This window comes from Marmota flaviventris, chromosome 1 (assembly GCF_047511675.1).
Source record: "Marmota flaviventris isolate mMarFla1 chromosome 1, mMarFla1.hap1, whole genome shotgun sequence".
NCBI classification, from domain to species: domain Eukaryota; kingdom Metazoa; phylum Chordata; class Mammalia; order Rodentia; family Sciuridae; genus Marmota; species Marmota flaviventris.
Genome location: NC_092498.1, coordinates 112,320,379 through 112,347,745, shown reverse-complemented (window position 1 = coordinate 112,347,745; position 27,367 = coordinate 112,320,379). Strand labels below are relative to the sequence as shown.

The 27,367-nt window shown below is 48.4% G+C and overlaps 1 protein-coding gene and 2 long non-coding RNA genes across 6 annotated transcripts in view; 1 reads left to right on the top strand and 2 right to left on the bottom strand.

Moving 5' to 3' along the window:
- Positions 1-26,984, top strand: part of LOC139706514 (tetratricopeptide repeat protein 28-like) — a 90,813-nt gene extending 63,829 nt beyond the window's left edge. Inside the window, exon 3 of the mRNA XM_071614826.1 lies at positions 23,525-26,984. Coding sequence (XP_071470927.1) covers positions 23,525-23,584 — 60 coding nt within the window. The 3' untranslated portion in view covers positions 23,585-26,984. The remainder of the gene's footprint in view (positions 1-23,524) is intronic.
- On the bottom strand, positions 496-14,673 carry LOC139706498 (uncharacterized). Of its 3 annotated transcripts, XR_011708124.1 has the most exons (7): positions 14,214-14,673; positions 11,294-11,407; positions 10,540-10,611; positions 10,174-10,357; positions 2,360-2,550; positions 1,690-1,740; positions 496-625 (listed from the first exon to the last, which is right to left on the bottom strand). It is a non-coding gene; the product is annotated as an uncharacterized lncRNA (long non-coding RNA). The 3 variants fall into 3 exon arrangements; XR_011708123.1 differs by lacking the exon at positions 10,174-10,357 and having other exon boundaries at positions 14,214-14,664; XR_011708125.1 differs by lacking the exons at positions 10,174-10,357; positions 10,540-10,611 and having other exon boundaries at positions 14,214-14,666.
- On the bottom strand, positions 18,142-24,706 carry LOC139706528 (uncharacterized). Of its 2 annotated transcripts, none has more exons than XR_011708145.1 (3): positions 24,630-24,706; positions 22,057-22,147; positions 18,142-18,202 (listed from the first exon to the last, which is right to left on the bottom strand). It is a non-coding gene; the product is annotated as an uncharacterized lncRNA (long non-coding RNA). The 2 variants fall into 2 exon arrangements; XR_011708146.1 differs by lacking the exon at positions 24,630-24,706 and adding an exon at positions 22,635-22,689.
- Positions 26,985-27,367: the final 383 nt, after the last annotated feature.

Here is a 27,367-nt window from a genome sequence, read left to right as displayed (position 1 = left end):
TATATGGAGATGGGCCGCTTGCCTCCAACATCATGAACCAAATTCTGCCACCTTCAGACTTCTTCTGGAGCTTTCTCCCTTCTCTTGGCATCAGAAAAATCTAATGTTTTGGCCTTATCTGGATGCGGTTTTGGCTTAAGGGAATGTGGCTTGTTTCATCTGTTCTCCAGACTATGAAAACTTGATCCCTATCAGCTGTTTTGCTTTCTTATCATTCACATATGCCCTGGAGCAGCACTTTAATTTTCTTTATGAACATTTCCCTTGCATTCTCATTGGGACTAACTATTCAAGAGGCACAGCTTTTTTTTTTTTTTTTTTCTTTTCTTTGTTTTTTTCTTTCTCTTTTAAATAGTTTTAGATCAACAGCATGCCTTTCTTTGTTTAGTTTTTTTTTTTTTTTTTTTTTTTTTTTTTTTTTTTGTAGTGCTAAGGATTGAACTCAGTGCCTCATACATTCTAGGCAAGCACCGAGCTACAGCCCAGCCGAAGGCACAGCTTTCTATTTGGAATGCAAAACATGGAACTCTTCCTTTTATTCCAACTGTTCAGTCCATTACAGAGTAATTAACTGGTCTAACTTCAATATTGTTTCTTAGGGAATGAGAAGAAGGTGAGTCATGATCTGTGGAGCAATAAGAAGACACATATTAAGTTTGCTGTCTTATATGAACAGGGTTTGTAGTGTCACATGACATCTAACCTAGTTAACGTCACAGAACACAGTAGGGGATAAAATGCCCTGAAATCCTCACCACCCTTTAGGCAGTCATCTCTGCTCCATGCACAGGGGCCCCACAGGTCCCCTGTGCTCTAAGGGGGCTCCATCTTCAGCTATTCAGTGCTGGGGGTGGCACAGCCTGGTGAATGGATTGAGCACTATTGTGTCAACATAAATGTTTGTTACTAAAATACTTACAATGCCATCCCAGACATTTAAAAAAAAAACCACCATCACAAAAAATAAAATAGACAGTTTTAGTGGGAGGAGGCGGATAGCTGTGGTGGGGCATCTGGCACAATGCGCAGGTGCTCACACGTGGGAGGTGCCCTCAAGGACTTTAGAACTAGGGCAGCGAGAAAACATTCTAGGAGAAGTGGAGGCTTCTGGTCTAATCGTTTCTTGACCCCCTGCCTCTGGCATTTGTGTGTGTGTGTGAATTTTATGTAGCTGCCAGGGAAGATGGCTGACTTTGAAAGAATGGGATGGCAGCTTGGGTCACCACCTGTACCAACTGGAAGATAATGATGTAAAGGGCCTCTCCTTCAGCTGGAACCTCCCAAGGCCCCCTGCATGGGGAGCTTCCCAGAGAGTGTCCAAGCAGGTCACATGCAGCAGAGCAAAGGGGGCAAAACTGTGAGGCACATGTGTGGGTAGGATTCTCCCCTCACTTTCTCTCCAGTCTCTATACAAAAAAGCACGGGCAATCCAGGCTGGGATTGGCTGTGCTGGAGAGGGATCCTCACAGGGCCTGGCTCTGAGGCTCCAGCCACGCTTCTCTTCCTTGGGTACCCAGAATCCCACCACAGCTTGCTTTGTTCCTTCTACAGAGTAAGCCCCAGACCTCTGTCCTCTGCTGGGAAACAACAGGGTAGACCCTGAGGTCTGCCCAGCCATCCTCTACAACAGCCCCCCAAGTGACCACTCTCGAGACAGCAGCCCTCCCTCTTGGCCCAAAGACCACTCACTTCTTGTCTTGAAGGTACTCCTCCTCAACATATGGCTGGAGGCGTCCATACCTAGAGAATACCAGGAGGCTGTGACCTCTAATATCCTGTGTCCCTCATCTGTTGAGATGCCTGGTGGACTTGACTAACTTACTGACAATAACGGGAGCTCAGGAGGGCTGGGAGAGTTTGTCTGCACTGATTCCTAAATGATAGGCCAAGTACCTGCCAAAGGTAGGTGCTTCATATATATTTGAGCCATGAATGAACCCAACCACCTGCTGCCTGGCTACCTCAGGGCCAGGACCCTCTCAGTTGACCCCAGGGGTCCCTGTTCTGTCTACAGGCAGGTTGGAACCCTCCCAGATGCAACCCACAGACTCCTTCCCAAATGTGGAAACTGCTTTTCCTGAGGCCTCAGAAGAGTGAGGTCTGAGGCAGAGAACTTCCTCTCAGGGAGGGGACAGGCCCCCAGGGAAAGGCCAGAGCCATCGCCAGCCTGTGTCCCAGGACCACTCTGAGGCAAACACTCCTAGGGCTCAACCTACTTGGATTTCTAAACACCCAGGCAGAGTTCTTCTCTGAAAAACCCTACTTTCCTCAGAGCTGATGGAGTTTCAGAGTGATGCCCGGCATTCCCAACACCAGGCCAGGAGATGGCCATGGGCCAGGGCTTGGAGGTCATACACACCTTTTACCCAGCAGCTCCAGAGCCTTCTGGGTACTGGCCAAATCTTGGTACAAATACAAAACCCCATGGACATAGGGGGTGTTACCCTGCTGCAGGGCAGGCACCAGGCCATCCTCGAGCTCCCAGAGAAGTACTGTGAGGGTTTCCACAAGACAGGACACATCCACTGATGAGCCTTGGTCATCTTCTCCCTAGGATGGGCAATCAAAGAGGGACATTTCAACAGGAAAACGGTAGCCATTTGCAAAAGGAATCACGGCCATACGTCAGGGGAAATCAAAATATTTTCCCTCCATATTCTCAGGAGACATCACACACACACACACACACACACACACACTAACCTGGTGAGATCTGGCACTTTTGAAAGGGGAATCTGAATGTGGGTTAAACTATGGACACCTGTGGTGCCCTGTCCTGTCTCACTTCTGGTCTCCTTGGGAAAAATTGCCAGAGTCGTTGGGACACAGCGCTGACCCAGCACCTCCACACTCAGGAAAAGCCCTGAGGCTTAAGCACCCACAGATCTGTAGACAACAAGAACTCATGGCTCTGGGCTTGCTGTCTCAACACCAGTGAGCAGACTGGGACTGTTTGTGGACTGTGAGTGCCTAGCTACCAGGGTTCCAAGTTCTGTGAGTTCCATGGCCAAGGAAGTGAGGTCACTATCTCAGGAAGTCCTTTGCTGAGTCCCTTTCTTACACAAGATGGTTCCAATGGCCCACTGGGCTGCATTCTTCCCATGACATAGGCACAGGTGGACCCAGTTACACCAACACACCCTGGATCAGGCCCTCAGACAGGCCCGGGTGTAGCCAGCTCCCTTGGTTTGGGGAGACAGAGCTTGGTTGAGACCCTTCCCCTTCTTGTGGGTATGTGTGTGGCCCTGAGGAAGTCATTGTGCCTTGCAGGGCCTCCATAGCTTCTCAACATGTTCCCAGGGGTCATTCTAGCATCTGCTTTAGAGGTTGTCATCAGGGACATGTGCCCACACATACATGGACTCCCTGAGAAACCCTTATCCAGGAGTCATGCGTCTCTAATGCACAAATATACAGATAACATGACATAGGAAGTTAAGGGACAAAGGATGACATCCAACTTTACCATGACCTGAGTCCCACAGTGACAGAGGGAAAGTCAGCTCCTCTCTTGGCCATGGTCCCCACTCTGCACCACTGGAGGGTTATTTTCAGAGATAGCCTCCCCTTTGCCATAGAATTCTAATTCCTGTGCGAAATCAAATTGCCCCAATGTCTCTTCCGATCGTATGATGGGGTACACTACAGGGGATTTCAAACACCACAGCATCCTGTGCCCAAAGCCTGTAGCTCCCTCCTCTCTCAGTGGATCCACATCAGCATCTGGTTTCTAAGAAACAGAAATCAACAAGCCTCATGGGGTATCACTTCCAAGTTTGAGTCACGGGAAGTCTAACTTAGTCTGGCTCCACAGGCCCACAGCAGAGGGCACTGCTGAAATTCCAGAGGTTTGTGGGGAAAGTTGGTGGGGCAGCCGGCAGAGACCTGAGGACCCCATGAAATGGCAAGGAGGTGGCATTTCTGTGCCTCCGTTTCTACACGCCTCCCATAGGTGAAAATGCTAGGGCTAAAAAATTCACTGATGCACAAAACATATAAGAAGCAAGGATGGTGTGGAATGGCCAAGAATTTGTTCCATAGCATGGCCACGACCACGGAAACGGACTTCTCTATCTCCATGTCTTTAGGGAAAGGCAAAGCCACTTCCTTTTGTTTTGTGTGCAGTTTAAAGCAACAGTTTCCTCCTATTCTTCCAACTAAACTTTGGAGGCAAGATCCCAGTAGTATGAACAAAGAAGCATCTCAGAGGCAATAGTACTCAATAGCTGAGGCTACTGGAGCAGAGAGAAGACAGACAATTCAGCTTTGAGGTCTGGAAAGGGAATAGGAGACCAGTCCCTGCAGGGGATACTCACAAACCTAATGCATGTTCACTGAGCGCCCTGTGCTCACTGTTGAATGGAACATGAGGAGCTGATGTCTTTCCATCTCCTAAGGAACTTCCAGATTTAGCTAGCCATCCCAGGAGACTCAGGACCATCATCCTTGTGCACACAGAGCTAAGTGGCTGCTCATTACCTTCCCACCAAAGGTGAGTGGCAGGTGATGCTAAGTTCTTTGAACTGATACTGAATTGAAAAATATTTTAATTGTATATGCTCTCCTGAAAATACCAGTAAATTCATCAGCTTCAAATTACTATAAGAAAGAACTAAAGGGGAGAAGATATGTTAAGCAAAGTAAAGATATGACAAGAATTCAACTTCCAAATGACCTAAATGCACTTGCAGCTTCTGTGCTATTTCCTGTTGCTTATAATACATAGCAGGTTTCATATGTGCTGATGGTGCCTTACAGGTTCCTGGCCTAACAGGAGAGGCTTTCCTCACACTAGAGCAGCTTCACCAAGCATCTGGATTTACACAGCTGCAAATTTTGAAAAGTAACACTAAATGATATCTCTCAAGATAAAGATGTCTGCTCAAAAACAAATATTAAAACTAGATAAAATTCTACTAGAATACAAAAATGTAGAAACTACGATGACATAACAAAATATTTATTAAACTCTAAGCATGTTATTTATTGACCCCCAAACAAATATTCCTATAGCATTTCTAAAAGACATCATCCTTATTCTTCCTTGAATTGCTTCTATCCATCAGAAAGATGTCATGTTCTTAAGGCTGGTTGATTTATTCACTTCAAATGTGAATAAAAACCCAAATCTCAAAATTCCACAAAACCATTTATAAGAAGGGAAAATGTCCTTCATCCAATTCACAATGCAGCTGAAAAAAATCCCAATAAAACCAGAAACAGCCTATGAGAAGGTTTCATAAGAATTGCAATTAGCTATACAATGATATACAGAAACCAGTTTTTTAAACACTTGAAAGTGCTCCTCAGCCACATCAGAAGCAACTAAGATATTTATTTAACACCTATTAACTCAATTTCCACAAGGAAAAAAAAAATCTTCCTCATGCTAAACACGATAGATGAAGGAAATGCAGTATCAAAGAACAGCTCTCTTTGGTCATCAGCTCTGCGCTTCCCAGTTCACACTGAGGTTGACTTTCATCCTGCCCACATGGACCAGGACACTTAATTAACACACAGTCAGGGAGCCTGCCCTAGAAGGCTACTACTCCCCAGAGACTAGTACATGTGATCCTTTGGCTTTCCTGACACTAACAGGTTATGAACATCCTTTCTTCTTAAAGAATAGGCTGATGGGGCTGGGGTTTGGGTCAGTGGTAGAGTGCTTGCCTAGCATGTGTGAGGCACTGGGCTCAATTTTCAGCACCACATATAAATAAATAAAATAAAGGTCCATTGACAACTAAAAAACAATATCAAAAAAAAAAAAAGAATAGGCTGGTGAACACAGCACATCAGCTGTTTCATGTGAGTACTGATATCTATTAGTTGTTGATAGCTGTCCCATTCCCAGGGTTACCTGCTATTAAAAGGCAAGCTCACTGGGGAAGCACTGAGGACTCCTATCTTAGCCTCCTGCTGAAAACCTCTATTGAACTCCTGCTTCAATCCTAAGCCTGCTGCTTCCCCAAACACAAGTCTATTGCATGATTTTACAAAGAGGGGGAACTGATGGAAATCACTGAGGGGCTGGAACACCTGAAGAAGGTCAGCCTGGCAAGTGACTAGGTCCTCTTCCAGTCTGACCTCTTTGGAACAATTTGGAAGAAAATGATTTCTAGACAAGTCACTTGATAACAAATTTATAGTTTCATATTTGAAAGCACCAACGAAAGCTTTAGTTACCAGTCAAGATATGCAGTTCATGGGTGTGTCATTATGAGAAGTAACCAAGAAAAGGGTTGTGGCTGAACTCGGACCATAGAGAACCCTCAGTGATCCACAGTGGCATTGGGCAGGGGGAGAGGTAGGGTCAATATGGGTAAATTCAATGCTCAGGACAATATTAAGAAGACTGTTAGATTAATTCAAACTATAATCCCCAGCCCTTTACAATAACAAACCATCCATTTAAGATCCACTCTCCCTCCTCCTGGCCATTTCCTAACAAAAGTACTAAGAGGCTCAGATCTGGCCAAAATGAAAGGCCCAGCAGGGCTTGGAGGCACACACCCGTAGTCCAAGCATTGGGGAAGATGGGACAGGAAAATATGGAGTTCAAAACTAGCCTCAGCAAACTAGAGAGGTCTGAAGCAACTTAGCTAGACTCTGTCTCTAAATAAACATATTTTTTAAAAAAAGTCTGAGGATGTGTCTTAGTGGTTAAGAACCCCAGGTTCAATATCTGGTATAAAAATAAATAAATGAATGACTCATCAAATTTTCAGTCCTCCGGATGGTTCTGTATTTTCAGCAGTGCCCATCAGGAACCATGGCGATGAGGTTACCTTCTAGAAAGCCAATCACATTATATATTCCCACATCCAATACTGCTCAAAAACCTGTTCCCCTGGTTTGGATTCATCTCAATGAAATGCCTGACTGTGCCAGCAATGCTCCTGTGCAACGACTGTGAAGCACTTGACAACTACTACACTCAAGGCAGGCAAGGCTGGCATCCTGCACCTTTGGGTTCAAAGGCTGGAGAGTCCAGGTTCTGGCAGGGACTGCCCTGGCTTATTCTCCTTTGTGGGACTTTCCAGGACTTGGGCACCATGGGTCCAGCTTAGGACCTGCTAAGACACCCTAGCTATGGGTGCTTCTAATTTTACTGCCATCTCCAAAGTCATCCGAAGCAGAAACCCCTACGATCAATGCAGGGGACCAACACCATTTCCAGAAAGGCCACCTACACTTGAAAGTCCACGCTGTGGAATCACTGGCTTCTACGACTACAGACCTCCCTCCAGATGTGATACTGGCCTTTGGAGCACTGAGCATCTGCTCCAAAAGAAGAGAAACTCCAAGCCCAGACAGCAAGCCTGGAGCATGAAAACCTGCAGCACCTCTAACCAGAATACCTCCAGTGACCAAGGGACAAAAGACAAGCAGCAAACATGAGCAGGGAGTCACCAATGCCCCTCCATTTAATGCTTGACACAAAGGCCACCCAAGCAGAAATCGAGGGGCCAGCACCACCCCAGAAAGACCAACTTGCATGACTATGCCCTTGGCAGTGTCCTCAGTGGAACCTGAGAGCAGAGAACCTGGGAGCAGCCTGTGGGTAATGAGCATCTCCTTTCTAAGAGGAGGGACCCTCGAGCACCAGACAGACCTATGAGGCAAGCTTGGGCCTGACTCTCTGTGGCCCCCACCACCAGAGTATTTCCATGGTGACCAAGTTACACAGGACAAACAGCAACCATGATCTTGGAGCCACCTAGGCCTCTCCTTTCAGTGCCATCCCCAAAGGGCCCACCCAAGCAGAAATGCCCAAGTTTGCCTCGGGGCACCAGCACCATCATGAGCAAGGCTGCATCTAGGTGCACATCTGTGCTGGCCTCTCAACCTGGCAGCTCAGCTGGACCAGCCACCAGACCATCCTCTTCCAGGTCAGGACCCACTCCTGTGGGGTCCAAGAGAAAACTCTTTTGCTAAGATGACATCCACCTTCTCCCACATGGGACCTGGTGGCAGACTGCTTAGATGCATAGCACAGGTCTCACCCTGACCTCTGTGATCCTGGGGCAAAGTGGAGGCTCAGAGACATGATGTCCCCTTCCCACTCACTTCCTGGCAGCTTTGCCCTCAGAGTTGGGTAGCAGGAGGCTTTCATTTTACTTGGCTCACTGGTCAGGCTCCTCACTACTACAGAGGCCCTGTCCTGGCTCTCTGGTTTCCTTGTTGTTTGAGCATCTGGGAGTTCTCTGTCCTTAGGCCATTTGCTTGGATGGGGAAATTTGAAATTGGCTTGTGGTCCAGATAATGAGAAGGGATATGAGGTGCACAGAGGAACAACAATGTTTGGAAGGTCTCCTTCATAATATGTAAGTATAGGAAATATTAAGCCCAGACTACTCACTAGAAAGAATTTTCACAGAGTGCTCTGCTTATAGCTATAAATCTGTGACCAAGAAAAAATTATTTTCCCACTGTAACAGAGCATGGCCTCTGTATGGGCCAGAATCAAGAGAAAAATGGCCTTTAAGGAGGTCACTGAATTATTAGTCTTATGCAAATAGAATTGTTTTGTCAAAGACCAGGAAAATGGGATGAAATACGTAATTTTTTTTATTCTACATAAATAAGCCTGTTCTAGACTCCTGGTGGGAAGACCTCCAGAAGCCTCTGCCACCTGGTGGGGGAGAGTGGAGAGCCACAGGGTGGGGTGGGTGAGCTGAGCCAGTGAGGTGCATGGGCTGCAGTCCTTCAGGGACCCTCAGTTGACCTTCACAAGAGAATCACAGAGGACAGGGTGGCTGAATCAGGAAGGCTGGAGGGATTTTCAGGTAACTTTAAAATAAATCTCACTGTGGGGAAGTGGGGCAAAGAGGAGGTGAGTCAGATGCCCCTTGGCTACCACTGGACAAAGGGGAGTGAGCAGAGGAAGGGTGTGCCACCCTGCCTGCCTCAAGGTCACCTGGGGTTATGGAGCTTGGGGCAGAGGCCTTCACAGGCCCACATTCCCAGCTACCTAGACCACTGGACCTTGAACCCAGATTCCTGAAGGTGACAGGAGCCAGGGGCTCACCTCCTGCCAGGTACCATCCTGCATGTTCCAGCTGCTACCAGCAACTCAGGTTTCAAGCTCCAACCAGGTCATCACCCCCTTATAGAAGCTTCCTAGACTTTTTATACCCCAAGTGGGGACCATGTGGTGCCCCATCCACGTTCTACTAACACCTCTTCTTGTTACTTGTCACAAGAACCCAAACTGTCATTCAGTCGCTCAGTGTTTCTCCAGTGTCCCCTGCATGCCAAGTGACATAGAAAGACATAAACTAATCCATGTGAATGAACAGACAGTGACAACCTGAGGCCAGTTCTCTACAGCAAAAATCCTTGGTCCTCTGAGAACAAATAACCAAAAACCAGGCCTGACAGGGTAGTAGAGAGTGCAGGGAGGGCTTCCTCAAGGGGGTGATGGCCCAAGATCTGAAACAGAAGTAGAAATTACTTCTCTGGGCCTCAGTTTCTCCAGCTCTAAAGCAGGGAGACCCTGTGTGTCACCCACCACTGCCCCTACAGAGCCGACTTGGAGTTCAAGTGAAGACAGATGTGGGGACAAGGTGCAGGGAGAAGAACTACATGGAAATGGCCAGCAGCTTTGAGCTTTTTGTCTTGTTCTGGGCGAGGCAGGGAGGAGGGGAGAGCTGGGAGGGGTGGAATAGGGCCAGTGGAGGTGGTGAGAAGGGAGGGTTTGGGGAAGTTCAAGGCACAGACTCAAAGACAGTTGGAGGATGGAGCAGGGAGGGGTGGTGTCTCCCTGCCAGACCTGGCTCTTTCCATGGTGTGGCCCAACCTTCTTTTCCTTCTGAATCCTGTCCCCCTCCATCCCTGCACCCCCAGCTGCTCACAGGTCATTCCTCTGCCTGACCCACACACTCCCGCTGCCTGGCCTTGCTCATGCAGTCCCCTCACTCGATCCCCTCCCTCTCCTATTGGTCTCCCCCTCTGGACGAATTCCCCAGCCACACCCATCTCTTCATTCTTCTCTGAGCCCCCCACCCCAACTTGATGGGTCCCCCCCTTCCAAGCTCCCGGCATCAGGCCTCCCCTGCAGGGTTCTGCACATGAGGCTCTGGAGCCAGATTTCCAGAATTCCAGTCCCAGCTCTTCCAGGCAGGACCTTGGCTAACTCATAATTCATGTCCTTTCCCAGAGCCTCACCTTTACCACCAGGGAAATGGGTGATATGATTCCCTCTGTAAATATATGCAGCCTGGTTCATGGAGGTATTGATGCTCCGAGGTGGAATTCAAGGTTCCTGTAAGGGGGCGCCTTTTGGCACTTAAAGGAGTGGCCCTCGTGGCTCCAAGAACAGAGTTGGTTTTTGTCCCCTGTAAAGTGACCACTATAGGGATGGTCTAGTTAGTGGCGCTGAATATGTCGAAGCCACATTTACCCTGTAAATGCTGTCTCATGCTTCTCTTTCCTTCACTTGGGGAGGAGATGAACAGAACCCCAAAGACAGATATGAGATCCGGGAGCTAGTTTGGGCTCCCAGGTTCCTGGATTGCATGGGGACAAACTTACAAGTCAAGGTGGCCTTTCTGAAGGTGGTGATGGTTCCTCCCAGGAAAGCTTCAGGGGTTCTGCACGGTCAGGCTTTGGGGGACAGCATTAATTGCACAAACATCAGTGGTTGCTTACCCTGGTTTGTATTTTGCCTTCTCTCCCTTGGTCCTCATGGTGGTGCTCTGCCTAGGGGAAGGCCCTGGAGCTGTTCTATCCCAAACTTGCCCCATGGTGTTCTCTGGTTTTGGGGGTCCCTCTACTTTTTTAGCAGATGCCCATTTCTGCCATGGGAGACGGAAGAACTGGGGACAAATCTGTCCTCCAAGTTGCAATTGAGGCAACTGACACTGGCAGCATTAAGGGGGATGAACCTTGGTTGTCCCATGCTGACTGGGGCTGCCTGTTCTTGGGACAAACACTGTTCACAGTCCCTGGCCTCTGAGTAGCAGCTGCAGAGGCTGATGGACTAGTTGCTCCAGTGGACTTGCAGCCTGGCTGCCAGCAAAATGTGTGTGGGTGCTGGCACGGGCCCCCACGGTGGGATTTCTACGTCTGTCAGCACCAAGGGCTGAGTGGGTTGGGCTGCCCAGGCTGGGGGGCCTGCTATCAATGGTGGGAATGGAGCTACCCCTGGACCTGGAGATCCCAGGTGTCCAAACTACTGACAGCTGGCAGAGGTGGGGGCTCTGGGCTTCTTCCTGTCAGAAACCCCAGGTGGGATGGTGGCTCCAGGGATGAGGGGCTGCTTCCCTCAGGGAGCGTGTTTAGGTACCTTTCAAGATGGCAGACTGAGGAATCAGACCAGAGATGCTGCGTCTAATAGAAGATAAAGTTGGTCCTCATCTTCATCTCGTGGAGGCAGGCCCCAAATTCCTTAATAAGACTCCTATAGCACAAGAGTTAAAACCAAGAATCAACAAATGGGACGAATTCAAACTGAAAAAGTTTTTTCTCAGCAAGAGAAATAATATGCGAGGTGAATAGGGAGCCTACATCCTGGGAACCAATTTTTACCCCTCAAACATCAGATAGAGCTCTAATCTCTAGAGTATACAAAGAACTCAAAAAGTTAAACAACAAAAAAGCAGATAACCCAATCAACAAATGGGCCAAGGACTTGGACAGAAACTTCTCAGAAGAGGACATACAATCAATTAACAAATACATGAAAAAATGCTCACCATCTCTAGCAATCAGAGAAATGCAAATCAAAACCACCCTAAGATACCATCTCACTCCAGTCAGAAAGGCAGCCATTATGAAGTCAAACAACAATAAGTGCTGGCGAGGATGCAGGGGTGGGGGTGGGGGGAAGGTACACTCATACATTGCTGGTGGGACTGCAAATTGGTGCGGCCAATTTGGAAAGCAGTATGGAGATTCCTTGGAAAGCTGGGAATGGAACCACCATTTGACCCAGCTATTCCCCTTCTCGGACTATACCCAAAAGACCTAAGAAGAGCATACTACAGGGACACAGCCACATCAATGTTTATAGCAGCACAATTCACAATAGCTAGAATGGGGAACCAACCTAGATGCCCTTCAATAGATGAATGGATTTAAAAAAATGTGGCATTTATACACAATGAAATATTACTTAGCACTAAAAAATAACAAGATCATGGCATTTGCAGGGAAATGGATGGCAAAGAAGGCCCAGTGTGAGAAGGTGGCTGTAGGCAGAGCAGGACAGCCATTGCCAAGGAAGAAATGCTCATCCATGGGGAATACAGGTAGGCCACAGAAATGAAAGTTTCCTTTGCCGTCACATCAATAGGGGGACCTCTGAGGCTGCCACCACTTCTGGAACTGGCCTGTCCAGTCACCACTGAGGACCTCAACTGGGAGAAACAGAAAGCTCCGCAGCACATCCACTGCCTTCTGATGGGTGAGTCCCAGGCCATCTGGGACAGCTATACCATGCCCCCCAACCCCAGCCCATATGTGGGCCCCCTCTACCTGGGGAGGGGCCAAGCCTCTGGCATCAGTGGGCCTCAGCCAGACCTTGCCTTACCACCCCAGCACTGCCTCCCCGCCCAAAGTGGGTGGGCGCTGCTCTCTCCTCCCAGAGACACCCTCCCACCTCCAAACTTTGTGTCCCCCTCTTCCACAGCCTGCCAACTGTTGCTTGGCCCTTCCTCCCCGGCCTTCTCCCAGCACCTTGGCAGGCTTGGCTCTGCAGCCAGGGGCTCCCTTGGGGGCCACCCTCATGAACACCATTATGACTTCACAGTCCCCTTTCCCCCACATCTGGGGCCTCCATCTGACTCCAGTAGGAACTTCCTACTCTCTCACCAGGGCCCAAAGCCCAACAGTACTCACAGGGCCTCAGCAGTAGACAGCCCCAGTCTGCCACCTTTTTTTAAATTTTTACTTATTTTTTTTAGTCATACATGACAGTAGAATGCAATTTGATGTATAATATATACATGGAATGCACATACATCAATCATATTGTCTATTCTATTCTGCTGCCCTTCCTATCCCCCTACTCCTCCCCTCCTCTCCCATCCTTTCTCTCTATCCAATCTAATGTGACACTTTTTTTTTCTTTTTCTCATCACAACATCATATATGTATTCTGTATAACAATGAGGTTCTCCTTCCATCTTCCGTGGAACTCCCCTTCTCCCTCTTTTTCCCTCCACCTCTCTTCCCTATTTAGTGGTAGTCTTCTTCTCATGCTCTTCCTCCCTATCCCATTTTGAGTCACCCCCCTTATATCAGAGAAGACATTCAGCATTTGTTTTTAGGGACTGGCTAACTTCACTTAGCATAATCTGCTCTAATGCCATCCATTTGCCTGCAAATGCCATGATTTTATTATTTTTTAGTGCTGAGTAATATTCCATTGAGTGTACCTTTTTCCCCCCGCATCCTCGCCAGCACTCATTGTTGTTTGACTTCATAATGGCTGCCATCCCTGGGGATGAAGAGTACCCTGGGGCAGCTTGCTGTTGGGTGGGCCTGGAGCCCTCCTCTCCAGGGTTTGGAGACCTCTAGTGGAGCTATAGGAGCTCTGATGGCCTTTCTCTTGGAGCAGGAGCTCATACAGAAGGCCCAGGATATCTCAGCTCTGACTTGGGAACTCTGGGTGCAGAAGATTCCCTGCCTGGGCACAAAGGAAGGCAGGTGGCTATGGGCCACCAGGAGCCTAAAGTCATATTGTGCTCCTCCAGTGATATGGGCTCCCCCTCTGATGTTCTCTATATGCAGGGCCTTCCACTTGCTCATCCACCCTTGGCCACTGTCTCCAAGGGCACTGAGCACAGTCTTCCCTGGGCAGGGCTCTCGGGTATACCATGGTGCTACAAGCTGGCAAGCAGTGGCTCTCTGCTCCTATGCCATACAAGGCATCTGTTTGCCGAGTGGGTGGTCTAGGCTGCAGGAGTTAGTGAAAGGTGCAGCTGACAGCATCATCTTCTTAGGAGACCAGGCATGTGGAGGATGGAGGTAATGTCCAGGTCTCCCAGGACCTGGGACCAGCAGCAAGGAGGCACTTTGCTCAACTGCTGATGTGCAGTTCCAGGATGGCAGCAGGACAACCTGGGAGTTGTGCCGCGGGGCTGGCCAGAGTGGCCAACCACTGTAGGTAAGGTCAGGGGACTCTGTGACTGGACTTCATTCGGGACACTTCTGGCAGGTCCGTGCCCGCCAGGGCCGGGGCAGGGTTGAGGGACAAAGCTTACCCTGAGAAGTACCCATGGCAGCAGTAAGGGTTAGGGAAGACGACGGGATTCAGGGATTCCAGAGCTGAGCACAAAGGGTCCTTCTTCTGCTGCCAGCGCGGCTTGAGGCGAAAGGGCAATGTCAGACCCCTGGCCAGGACCCAGCTTTTAAAGGTTTGAGTAGATAAGGCGGCACGTGCAACAAAGGGTTGCATCACAAAGGGATGCTCGCACATGCAATGGCTGTGTGCGCACCCCGCCCCCCATGCAGGCGGGATAGGCCCTTGAACTGTGAACTTGGTGTGTGCCTGGGTCCTGGGGTGACTGTGAAGCCCTGGCACTGGGGCTGCAGAGCTAAATCCCGCTGGTCCACCAGCTGACCCAGTGAGGTTGCCCAATCATCTGGGAAGGGTTGTAGAAATTGGGTTTGAGGGTCAGCAGCTATGGCAGTGGCAGGGATCCCTCCTGTCGAGCTGGTGCAACACCCCCTCATCCCCGCTGCGCTCCTCTCCAGAGGCCTCATAATAGCTGCACAAGTGGGCCTCATAATAGCTGCACAAGTGGGCTGGAGTCCAGTGGACGTTGGGGGCGAGGACAGTGGAGGGCTGAGCAGCCTCTGGCTGGCAAGTAGAGGGCTGGTCTTGGGGCCCGGAGCAGTTGGGGACTAGGGTACACATACAGTGTTCAACTGGGGGTACCTGCACCTCCAGTACAGGGACATGCTGCCCATGCCTCCTGGCGGTGGTGGTGGGGGAGGGTGTGGTAATCTCTGACAAAGTGGGCTGTGGCTTGGGCCACAATAAGAGCACCCCAGGTGCCACCAAGGGTGGAGAAGGGCAGAGGGCGGAGCCTGAACGGCAGGGCTGGGGGCGGAGGGGAGTCACCCCCAGGCCTCTGAAGGGGGAAGCGATGACAGGTGATAGGCTGTGGGCCAGCACAGGACTGGTCCTGCAGGTGTGCAGCTGTGAGTCTTGCCAAGATCTCGCTCACTGGGCCTGGCACTCGACACTCTGTCCTCCCCTGTCGCAGTGAGAGTGTGAGCTAGCATTTGTGTCTAGTCTTGCTCAGGTGGGGGCAGGCGGTGGAGAGTTTGACCACTAGGAGCTCCTGCAATGGCAGGAATCCCTCCGGCCGTGCCCTTCCCAGAGCTGTCTGAGGGCTGTCTGCTGTCCCTCAGGGGCCTGGCCAGACACAAGGGGAACTACTGGGGAGCAAGTTTCCCCACTGAGCGGCTTCTGCAGGCGGTGGCAGCTTTGGGATTCAGGCCTGTGTGTCTTCCTGCACTTCCAATGGGAACACTGGAGGGGACAGTCACTGAAAATCCAGTGTCTCCCTGGCTTCAACAGGGCAGGCTGGGAGGGACAAGTACCCTGTGTACACAGTGTTTTCTCTCCTTATGGAAGCCAGAAAATCCCATGTTTGGGCTGCTTTCTTTGAATTTTGGGGTTTTTTTTAACCTTTAAATTTTCCTTTTTATCTAAAGTCAGGTGTAAATATATAATTCAAAGCCAAGGGCCGAGCGCGGGGAGGGAGGGGAGAGCGGGTCACGACGCTGCCGGGGCGGGGATAACCCCTCACGTGGAGCAGATGAAAGGGCCGCGGGGCGACGGCCGGGGAAACCGAGTGGAGCCTGCGACCCACAAAGCCGCTGCCGCCGCGATGGGGCTGTGAGGCGTCCGCCCTAGCTCGGTCCTCCGCCGGCCCGCGACTATGCCCGGCCGCGCCCGCCGTCCGCGCCCTCCCGCCGCAGGACCATGAGGCCGCGCTCAGGCGGGCGCCCAGGGGCCCCGGGCCGCCGCCGCCCCCGCGGCCACCGCCTGCCGCCACCGCCGCCACTGCCGCCGCTGCTCGGGCTGCTGCTGGCGGCCACGGGGCCCGGCGCGGCGCGGGCCAAGGAGACGGCGTTCGTGGAGGCGGTGCTGTTCGAGTGGAGCCCGAGCGGCGACTACACCACCTACACCACCGGCCTCACGGGCGCTTCTCGCGAGCCGGGGCCACGCTCAGCGCGGAGGGCGAGATGGTGCAGATGCACCCACTGGGCCTGTGTAATAACAATGATGAAGAGGACTTGTATGAGTATGGCTGGGTAGGAGTGGTGAAGCTGGAACAGCCAGAATTGGACCCCAAACCATGCCTCACTGTCCTGGGCAAGGCCAAGCGAGCAGTGCAGCGGGGAGCTACTGCAGTCATCTTTGATGTGTCTGAAAACCCAGAAGCCATCTACCAGCTAAACCAGGGCTCAGAAGACCCACTCAAAAGACCAGTGGTGTACGTGAAGGGCGCCGATGCTCTCAAGCTAATGGGGATGACAGGCGTGTGCCACCGCGTCGTCTTGAGACAAGCTCTCACTGCATTGCCCAGACTTTCCCCAGGCTCCTGGGTTAGAGCAGCGCTCCTCCTTAACCTCTCAGTAGCTGGGAGGACAGGCGTATGCCTCAGTGCCCAGCCCAGGGCCCTGATTTTGACATTCACTGTTAAAGGCTCACGTGTCCCGCGCTTTTGCTTGGAGTCGCGTTTTATCCATTCCCAGGCTTTCGTGAAGAGGCAGATTCTAGTAGGGACATGTCACACTGTTCCTGGATCTAAATGTACCCATTGAAATGGAAAAAGAGAGGAAAACGTTTAGAGCAACATCTTACAGAGAAAGAAAGAAAAAAAAAACTCTTAAATGATCCAGAAGAGAGCGAAGGGCAAATTCTGGGTGGGTGTTTTTGTTTCCCTCCTGGAATGAAATTTGGGTCTTGATCTTGCGGGAAGTGCTGAACATGCTCCTTTCACTTCCCGTTCCCTTGATGTCATCATCGTTTAAATGATCAGGGTACAAGTACCACAAATGCAGAAACCGATTAGCTGCCTAGGACCTCATTACCTTCTGTAAATGGACAAAGTCATTTTGGACTAGTGATTCTACTGTGTTTAATTATTTTATTTAAATATTTGTGGTGCTGAGGATTGAACCCAGGGCCTTGTGCATGTAAGGCAAGCACTACCAACAGAGCTGTATCCCCAGCCCCAATTATTTTATTTTATTTTATATTTTGGTATTGGGGATTGAACTCAGGAGCCCTCAACAACTGAGGCACATCCCCAGCTCTATTTTGCATATTATTTAGAGACAGGCTCTCACTGAGCTGCTTAGGACCTCACTTTTGCTGAGGCTGGCTTTGAACTCTTGATCCTCCTGCCTCAGCCTCCCAAGCTGCTGGGGCTACTGTGTTTAATTTTATTAGTATGTTTTTATTGACTGATTGATTGATTGATACTGGGGACGAACCAGGGGCACTTTACTGCTGAGCTACATCTCCAGTCCTTTTAACTTTTTAATTGAGATAGGATTTCACTATGTAGCTGAGGCTGGTCTCAAACTTGCAATTCTCCTGAGTCATTGGAGTTACAGACCCGTGCCACCATGCCCAGCAGTATCTAATTTTATTTTTCTTTGAAGTGCTGGGGATGCAACCCAGGGCCTTATCCCTATTAGACAAGTTCTCTACCCCTGAACTACATCTCCAGACTTAGCATTTCTTAAAGAAGGACCTTTAGGAACCATTTAGTAACATTGAGATGGCTGGTGTACGGGCAAGAAATCCTCCTGCTCATATGGACAGACACTCTCCTCAGTCTTGTGGCTGCTAACCCCTTTCTGGAAAATGTTGCGACACTTCCTGCAGTTCCCTTGTGCATATTAGGGTTCTAAGAAATTCAATCCACCTCTGGTTTCTGCAAAATGCAGCAGGTCACTTGTACAGTCAATCAAACAGGGACTAAATGGCACGACGACAAATAGAAAAGTTTCACCTGAAAACTGCGAAGACGTCACTCTGTCTCTCTCCTCCACTTGGCAAGGACCAGAGCTTCAAATGGCTCTGTGCTGGGTTTTGTCTTTTTAAGAAGCACACACTCTATTGCTGGTAACTATTCTTTATTTCCAAGTTTAAAAGCAGCAAATGAAACAAGTTTTATCTTGTTTGAAAGAAGTTTAAGTGCTCCAGGCTCCCATCTCTTCCCTCCTAGGAGAAAAAAAATCAGTTCACTGGTATTGAAATTTTTTAAACAAAAGTGTGTGTTTGTTTTTGGGTTTTTTTTTTTTTGGCACCAGGGATTGAACTCTGGGGCCCTTGACCCCTGAGCCCCACCCCCAGCCCTATTCTGTATTTTATTTAGAGACAGGGTCTCACTGAGCTGCTTAGGGCCTCGCTGTGGCTGAGGCTGGCTTTGAACTCAGGATCCTCCTGCCTCAGCCTCCCGAGCCGCTGGGATGACAGGTGTGTGCCACTGTGCCCAACTTCAAATAAAGTTTTGATTTTGACATCATTTAAATATACAGAGAAGGGGCTGGAGATGTGGCTCAAGCGGTAGCGCGCTCACCTGGCATGCGTGCGGCCCGGGTTCGATCCTCAGCACCACATACAAACAAAGATGTTGTGTCTGCCGAAAACTAAAAAATAAATATTAAAATTCTCTCTCTCTCTCTCTCAAATAAATAAATAAATAAATAAACAGAGAAGTTGCAAAACTAGGGTGGAGAGAGGACAGTTAATGGGTAGGGTGCGGTTGGATGAGAGGGATAACTTGAAATGTTCTGTAGCACAGAAGGAGAACTGTGGATGACAACAGCTAATTGAATATTTCAAAATGTCCAACAGAGGATTTTGAGTGTTCCCAACACAAAGAAAGGATAAATGTTGGAGGTGATAGGTATTTTAATCACCCCAACCTGATAATTACACACTAGATGCATGCATTGAAATGTCATGCTGTACCCTATAAATTCATAATTGTTATATGTCAAATTAAATATTTATATATATATATATATATATATATATATATATATATATATATATATATATATTTTAGGTGTAGATGGACACAACACAAAAATGCCTTTATTTTCATGTGGTGCTGAGGATCGAACCCCAGTCCCGCCTGTGCTAGGCGAGCGCTCTACCGCTGAGCCACAACTCCAGCCCCCAAATTAAATATTTTTAAAGTATTTTCTAATGTTGCCAAGTGAGCCAGGCGTGATGGCACGCACCCGTAATCCTAGTGACTCAGGTAACTAAGGTGGGTGGATCAAAAGTTCAAGGCCAGCCTCAGCAATTTAGCAAGACCCTGTCTCAAAATTTAAAAGTTAAAAAAAATTTTTTTTAGTTGTAGGTGGACACAATGCCTTTATTTTTATTTATTTATTTTTATGTGGTGCTGAGGATCAAACCCAGTGCTCCGCACATTCTAGGCGAGTACTCTGCCACACAACCCCAGCCCCCAAATTAAAATTTTTTAAAAGGGCTGGGGATATGGCTCAGTGGGGGAAAAAAGTTTGCTAAGTGAGTACAGAGAATTCCCACATACCCCTCACTCAGCTCCAGGGTCCCCTAATGTTATCAGCTTACATTATTGTCGTCCATTTGTCAAAAACCAAGAAATCAACACTGACACATTGCTATTAATTAAACCAGCCTTTGTGTGGATTTCTCCAGGTTTTCCCTAATGTCTTTTTTCCTTTTTTGTACTGGGGATTAAACCCAGGAGCACTTAACCATGGAGCCACATCCAGAGCTCTTTTTTATATTTTATTTACAGACAGGGTCTTACTAAGTTGCTTAGGGTCTCACTAAGTTGCTGAAGCTGGCCTCCAACTTTCAATCCTCCAGACTTAGCCTCCTGAGTTGCTGGGATTATGGGAGTGCTCCATGGTACCCAGCTTAATATCTTTTTTCTATTCCAGGATCTGGCACTGGTTTTGATTGCTTAGGTTCTGGGTAGAGCATTTGTTTTGGAAAAAATGTTCTGTGATTAATTTCAGTAAACAGTATTTATCTGAAGAGCCAAAAGGACTGAAATTTACCTTCTCAGCCCACAAAGACACTGCCTTAGGTAATGCTGGGAGTTTTGCACAACCTGTCTTCAGGGAGACTGGATTTCCTGAGAGTGGCCTAGGGATTCTCAGCATAGGGAAAAGAGAAAAAGAGAAGAATTCTTCCCTTTATTTATAACTGACTTTGCACATCTAATATTCATGTGGAAAAAGACTGCAAACCATATTTTTTTAGTTCTTTCATAATTTTTTTTTATGAAAACACCCAGAATTTATGTGGTTTCAAGAGTCAGCTGGGTAAATATAGACCAAACTCTGGTTTGGTGAATAAAAGGGATATGAGAAGAGAAAAGTTTCAGGGTTGGAGGAGGAAGTAGAATTGAATCTAAATCCCAGAGGACCCTGGAAGAGACCTTCCATCATCCGTCTGTTCATCTTCCAATCGTACACCATATGTCTGTCACTGCAAGATGGGGGCAGGGAATGTTTGAATGTGAAATGATGGATTCGGGTAGGTTTTCAGCTGTAGTTAAAAACACACTAGTTGGATAACCTTGAATGAGTTGCTCAATCTTCCTGAGACTGTTTCCTTGGCTGTAAAATGAGGATTGAGGGGTTTTTTGTTGTTGTTGTTGGTTTGATTTTTGTTTGGTTTTGGTACCAAGGGTTGAAGCCAGGGAGCATAACCACTGGGCAATATCCCCAGCATTTTTTCTTTTTCTTTCTTTTTTTTTTTTTTTTTTTTTGACAGGGTCTTACTAAGTTGTTTAGAGCCTTGCTAAGTTTCGAAAGCTGGTTTGAACTTTTGATCCTCCTGCCTCAGGCTCCTAGGTAGCTGGGATTACAGGTGTGCCCCACCACACCTGGCTAAAATTGAGTATCTAATAAGATAATGTATTTAGCACAGTGCATGACATAGAGAAAGCACATGATATAACTGTTATAATCATTGTTACTGTTATTATTACTTTATTGCCAAAGGTATTCCACCCTAATGCCGACAAACTTTTTCAAACTCTTCTTAAACTATCATTAGTCTCATCTGCATATGTAGATATTCAGGAGCCAAGAATTTTGAGGGTTCTCAGTCTAAGTGGAACAATGGTGTATCCAAGTTCTTTTTTTTTTTTTAAGAGAGAGAGAGAGAGAGAGAGAATTTCAATATTTATTTTTCAGTTTTCGGCAGACACAACATCTTTGTTTGTATGTGGTGCTGAGGATCGAACCCCGGCCGCACACATGCCAGGCGAGCGCGCTACCTCTTGAGCCACATCCCCAGCCCCCGAGTTCTTAAAGTATGTCTAAGAAGTGGGGCACAGGGCTGGGGCTGGGGCTCAGTGGTAGAGCACTTGCCAAGCACACGTGAGACACTGGGTTCAATCCTCAGCACTGCATAAAAAAGATAAATAAAAATAAAGGTTGGGCTGGGGATGTGGCGCACAGTGGTGTGCCCCTGTGGTCCCAGTTACTCAAGAAGCTGAGGGAGAAGGATCTCGTAAGCCCAGGAGTTTGGGGCCAGCTTGGGCAACAGAGTGAGATCTCATTTCTTTAAAAAATAAAATGAAACTGGGAGCAGTGGCGCCTGCCTGTAATCCCAGGGGCTGGGGAGGCTGAGGAAGGAGGATCACAGGTTCAAAGCCAGCCTCAGCAATTTAGCAAGGCCCTAAGCAACGCAGCAACCCCCTGTTTCAAAATAAAATATAAAAAGGACTGGGGATATGACTCAGTGGTTAAGCACCCCTGGGTTAAATCCCAGGCACCAAAAAAATAAAATGAAATGAAATAAAATAAAGTCTAAGTAAATATGAATTTTGATCATTGGTCCCAAGCAAGGGTGAGGTCCATGAAGCAGCAAACAAGTCAAAGTGATGGACACCAGATGAGTTTTCTCCAGTTGCCCCCTCCCCCACCTGAGAACAGAATGCCTGCCTGGCCTCCGGGTGGACCAGACCCTGAGACAGGCTGCCAATTAGCTGCCCTGTTACTGTGGCCTGAAATAAAATTCCCAGCAGAGGACTACAAACATTTGCTGAACACACAGACCTGTGACCTGTGGCTGCAACTGCAGGATTCCAGGGGAGGGGTTTGGATTGCACCATCACTGTGGGTCGGTGGCTCCAGGCGGCTGTCACATCTGGGAAAGAGGAGGAGGTTGTGATCTGCAGTTTTAAAATGCGATTCTGTGCCTAGCATGCTCAAAAACCTGGGTTCCATCCCCTGCATGACAAATAATAAAGTTTCTTTTAAAATGAGACTGTTGTTTTATACAATGATCATTTTCAGCCAGGCGCCATGGTACACATCTGTAATCCCAGTGACTCTGGAGGCTGAGGTAGGAGGATTGCAAGTTGAAGGCCAGCCTCAGCAATTTAGTGAGGCATTAACCTTCTCAAGAACTCTTTTTTTCCCCCATTGTTATTTGTTTTTATGGGAAAAGGTGGAAATGTGTGTGAAAACAGCCGAGGAGCCTGCCTGGAATACAGGAAAGAGTTTAATGTTTATAATTCAGGGCTCCAGGACAAAGGTGGCCTGTCCCCATCTGACTTCACTTTGGGAAATAATGCTGAGATATGGAGAGGAGGTGACAGAAACTAGAAGGAACCCCTGTTTGAGACATCCACCTGCTCAGAAACAGCCCCTCAGCTCACAGGAACCGCACGAGTCGGTGTCTGGAACACATGCAGGCTCAGAACCTCTGGCTCAGAACCTCGGAAAGGGCTCCTTGGGGGCTCTGTACAGAGGGCGCAAGCGCAGAAGAAACAGGCGAAGATTCTCTGATAACCCACAGACACCTGCAAGAAGGACGGGGTCCTTCAGATTCACCCGCCAGGTGACCTCGTTCCTTGGCAACTCCAGTGGTCTATGAATATAATTTTTTTCTTACCTTCTAGAACATAAAGGGGTAAAGAAGTAGCTGGCCCGTTCACAGCTTTGGATGGGAATAAACATTTTGCATATTAAAAATTTTCTGCAGGGCCCTTAAAAATCAGATTTGGCCAGGTGCAGGGGCGCACACCTGTGATCCCAGCCACTCAGGAGGCTGAGGCAGGAACATCCCAAGTTGAAGGCCAGCCTCAGCAACTTAACCAGACCCTGTCTCAAAATTTTAAAATAAATAAATAAATAAAAAGAGCTGGGATGTAGCTCAACAGAAGACCTGGGTTCAATCCCCAGTACTACCAAAAAGAAAGAAAGAAAAAAAAAAAACCAGATTTGCTCAGGATTGCTGAAAGTGCTTCATCTAAATTTAATTCAAAAATATTGGATGTCAGTGGCTCAGGAGGCTGAGGTAGGAGGATCGTGAGTTCAAGGCCAGCCTCAGAAATTTAGCAAGGCCCTAAGCAACTCAGGGAGACCCTGTCTCTAAATAAAATATAAATAATGGCTGGGGATGTGGCTCAGTGGCTGAGAGCCTCTGGGTTCAATCCCCCATACTCATAAATAAATAAATAAATAAAATTAAATATTGACCTCTTCCCTAATCTCTCTCCCTTTTTTCTCTTTTTCATAGGGCATCTGGCCCCACTCCCCTACCTTTGATCCAGTGTTCCACACACACCCCAGGAGCTGAAGGGAGGGGGAAGATGACGTATTGACCTGAGTTTCTCCTGAATGCTCCCCTGCACCTGTGCTCACGGCTGCACATTCAGTGCTTTCTGACTTGGTGTTCAGGGTAAATAAACTGGTATTTCCAGCATCCTGATCAGCGTCCCAGCCAGCAGGCCTTGGTTGGAGGTCATGCATTCATCCTGCACACGGTGCTGCCTTTATGCTGCTCTCCGGGAGGAGTAGCTAGAAGACAAGTCCCGTAGACAGTTCCGGTGCAGAATAACCAGACCCAGCCATCACAGGGCCATCGGGGAAGGCTTCATAAAAGAGGACGTGTTTGCGTGGACTTTGAAGGATGGATAAGGGCTTACACAGGATTTAGCTCTGTTTTCCCTCCTGTCTCCCTTTTCCCTGCTAAAAAAGCTAGATGCCACCTGGCACCTGGGATAAAATCTCAATAAGGAAATAATGTTTATCTGGTGCCAAAAATGACCTGAAACTGACCATATATTATATATAAAACCTTTAACACCTGCTACTGTGCCCAAGACAGTGTAAGACCCTTCTGAATTTCTGCATTCTGATTTTAACTGTCTCTTTCCCTTTCCTACCCTCATATTTATTTTTTGAGAAGTATGAAGCCCCAGAATAATAACAGGAGAGGACGGGGCAGGTGTATGACAGGGAAAGAGAGTCTATCCTAACCCTTCTTGCTTCTTTTTTTGGGGGGGACACTGGCGATTGAACTCAGGGGCACTGGACCACGGAGCCCCATCCCCAGCCCTATTTTGCATTTTATTTAGAGACAGGGTCTCACTGAGCTGCTTAGGGTCTTGCTGTTCCTGAGGCTGGCCTTGATCTTGTGATCCTCCTGCCTCAGCCTCCTGAGCTGCTGGGATGACAGGCGTGTGCCACCACACCTGGCTCCCACCCCTTCTTTTAGCTTTAAATTCTGCGTTGTCCCCACTTCTCTGCTTTGAGGGTCTCCCTAGAGCAGTGGGAGGGAACACTGGGTCTCTGGGCCTGGGCAGCACTGTTGCTCTCCCTGGAATCCCAGGGGAGGTTACCTCTTGGGGTAGGAGACTGAGATGGAACCCAAGCTTGCTCCCTGCCCCTGTCCTCCTCTTCGCTTTGCACAACCAGAAGGTGGACCTTTCAGTATTATTCTTCTCTCTGCAGCCCAATTGGCTTGGCAACAATAAATCCATATTTCCTCCTTGGCATTTCTTTAGATGTGTACTGCTTGGCTTCAAAACTCAAAAGGAAGTTGCCTGGCGGTAGGCCTTGAACCGCTTGCCTTCTGGCCTTGGTCACTGGCTTGACGGGTGTCACCGAGTCTCCTGGGAGAGCTGGCAGCTGATGAAATCCCAGAGGCCCTGAACCTTCCTTCCAATGAATGCTCTTATTTGCAGATCCGGGTTCAGAACAGGAACTGCGGTTGGAAATTGGTCAGGAAGGCAGAGCTACCGAGGGAGCAGGTTTGCTTCCAGCTGCTTCAGAAAGAGAGAAAGTCCATCTGGTTTTGCAGATTAAAATCTCCCTTGTTTATGAACTATTTCTAAAAGTTCTTGGAGTCCCTTTCCAGGAAGAAGCTAGGAAATCAGAGTAGCAGAGAACACGAAGCCCTGTTTCGGTCTGCTTTACTCTAAAGCATCCTTATTTGTAAAGAGACACCCACATGGATGCGTGACCTGAATATTAGGATCAGTGGCTAATGAAGCTTGATGTGAGCCATGTACTGTCTGAACCCTCACATCCATCCGGGCTCTCTTTTATTTCTGTAAGTTAGGAACTGGCTCTGTTTCCCAGAGAAGGGAGATGAGGCCTGGAGAGGTTAAGGCCAAGGTCAAGGTCACACAACTAGTCAGTGGTAGAATGGAGGTTCAAATCTAGATCCCTGGTTAGACCTTGCTCAGTGCCCTGGAGTTTACACAGGCATGAAAAGAAGCCAGTTCCACTGTTCCTGAGATGTGACCCTTCTCAGGTACACCCCCAATTTGCTCTTTATTCCTTTTTTTTTTTTTTCCTGCTTCTTTCTCTGCTGGGAATCAAACTCAGGGCCCTGCACATGCTAAGGGAGCACTCTACCACTGAGCTCCGCCCCCAGCCCCTGATTTCATTTTAAGAGACAGAAACTGAAAACTCAAGTCGGGGCATCTGAAAACAGCAAAAATATGTTCCTCTCGGTCTTTGTTCCCATTCCTTGGTTGGGAGTGTAGATTGGTGGGGCCTCGGTGACATTTACTTTGCAAACAACAGCCCAGAAACCAGGCCGAGTCCACACCTCACTGAGTAAATAGCACAGGGAGGCCCTGGCAGGGCTCGCCAGCTCCCAGGAGAGAGGAGCAGGAGAATGTAGCCATGACAGGGGGTGTGGGACCCAGAGCTCTGGTCCCAGTGATGCCATCATGAGCACCTCGCCCTTCTTGACTCCAGTGTGGAGGAAACCAAGTCGACTGTGTCTGTGGTCCAGGCTTCAGGGGCAGTTCACCTGGGCAGTGCAGTGGGTGGTTAGGTACCAGACGGTGGAGTTCATTGCGAGGTTCAAGTTTGAGATTCACCCCTTACAAACTCGGTGATCCTAGACTCATCTTTAACTTTTCAGAGCCTCTTTTTTTCCTATCAGAAACCAAGGTTAATAGTAGGACCCACCTCCTGGGGGTATCAAGAAGTTAGAGTTAGAAGGACTTACAGAGGGTGGGGGCGGTGGCACAGTGGTAGAGAGCTCGCCTAGCACGTGTGAGGCCCTGGGTTCGATCCTCAGCACCACATAAAAACAAACAAATGAAATAAAGGTACTGTGCCCAACTACAACTACAAAAAAATAAAAAATAAAAAAAAGAAGGGCTGTGGGGTAGCTCAGTGGTAAAGTGTCCCGATGTTCAATCCCCAGTATAGCAAAAACAAAAAACAACTATTAATGATTCCCGAATTCTGCAAGTATGCTCTGAATGCCCACCACATAGAGGGCTCTGTGTTAGCTCCAAAGACAATAAAAGATACTCACATGGACTTTGTCTTGAAGGTTTCACAATCTAGTAGGAGGTGCACACAAATTGACAATGGCATGAAAGGAACAGTCACCCGTGAGATTAGGATCCTGCTCTTCTGAGACCCCAGGAATTTCTCCAGAGACCTGAGCATTGCAAGTCACATGGGAGAAGGTGGACCTTGTGATTGCCCGTAGCACATTTTCAGGATCATCTTGAGCAATCTACACAACTTCCCCGGACCAGTTTCCTTCCTGTGGTGGTTCTGTGTGTCAACCTGGCCAGGCATAAGTCCCAGTTATTCAATTAAATTCTAATTCAAGTGTGCCATGAAGGTAATTTGTAGATGTGGTTAATACCTACAATCAGTCGACTTTAAGTCAAGGAGGTAACTGAATGGGCCTCTTCCAGTCATGAAACGGCCTTCTTCAGCCGGGCTCGGTGGCACATGCCTGTCATCCCAGTGGCTGGGGAGGCTGAGGCAGGAGGATCACGAGTTCAAAGCCAGCCTCAGCAAAAGCAAGGCCCTAAGCCACTCAGTGAAACCCTGTCTCTAAATAAAATACAAAATAGGGCTGGGGATGTGGCTCAGTGGTCGAGTGCCCCTGAGTTCAATCCTTGGTACCAAACAAACAAACAAAAAGGCCTTCTTCATTCAGAGCAAAACTGAGAATTCTCCCAAAAGAAGAATTTCTGTCTCTTCTGCTGATGATCCTAGCCTGCTGGTCTGTCCTGTAGGCTTCAGACTTGCAGCTTCCACAATCACATAAGCCAATTCCTTGAAGTTTACTTCATCTAGATCTACATCTGTCTCC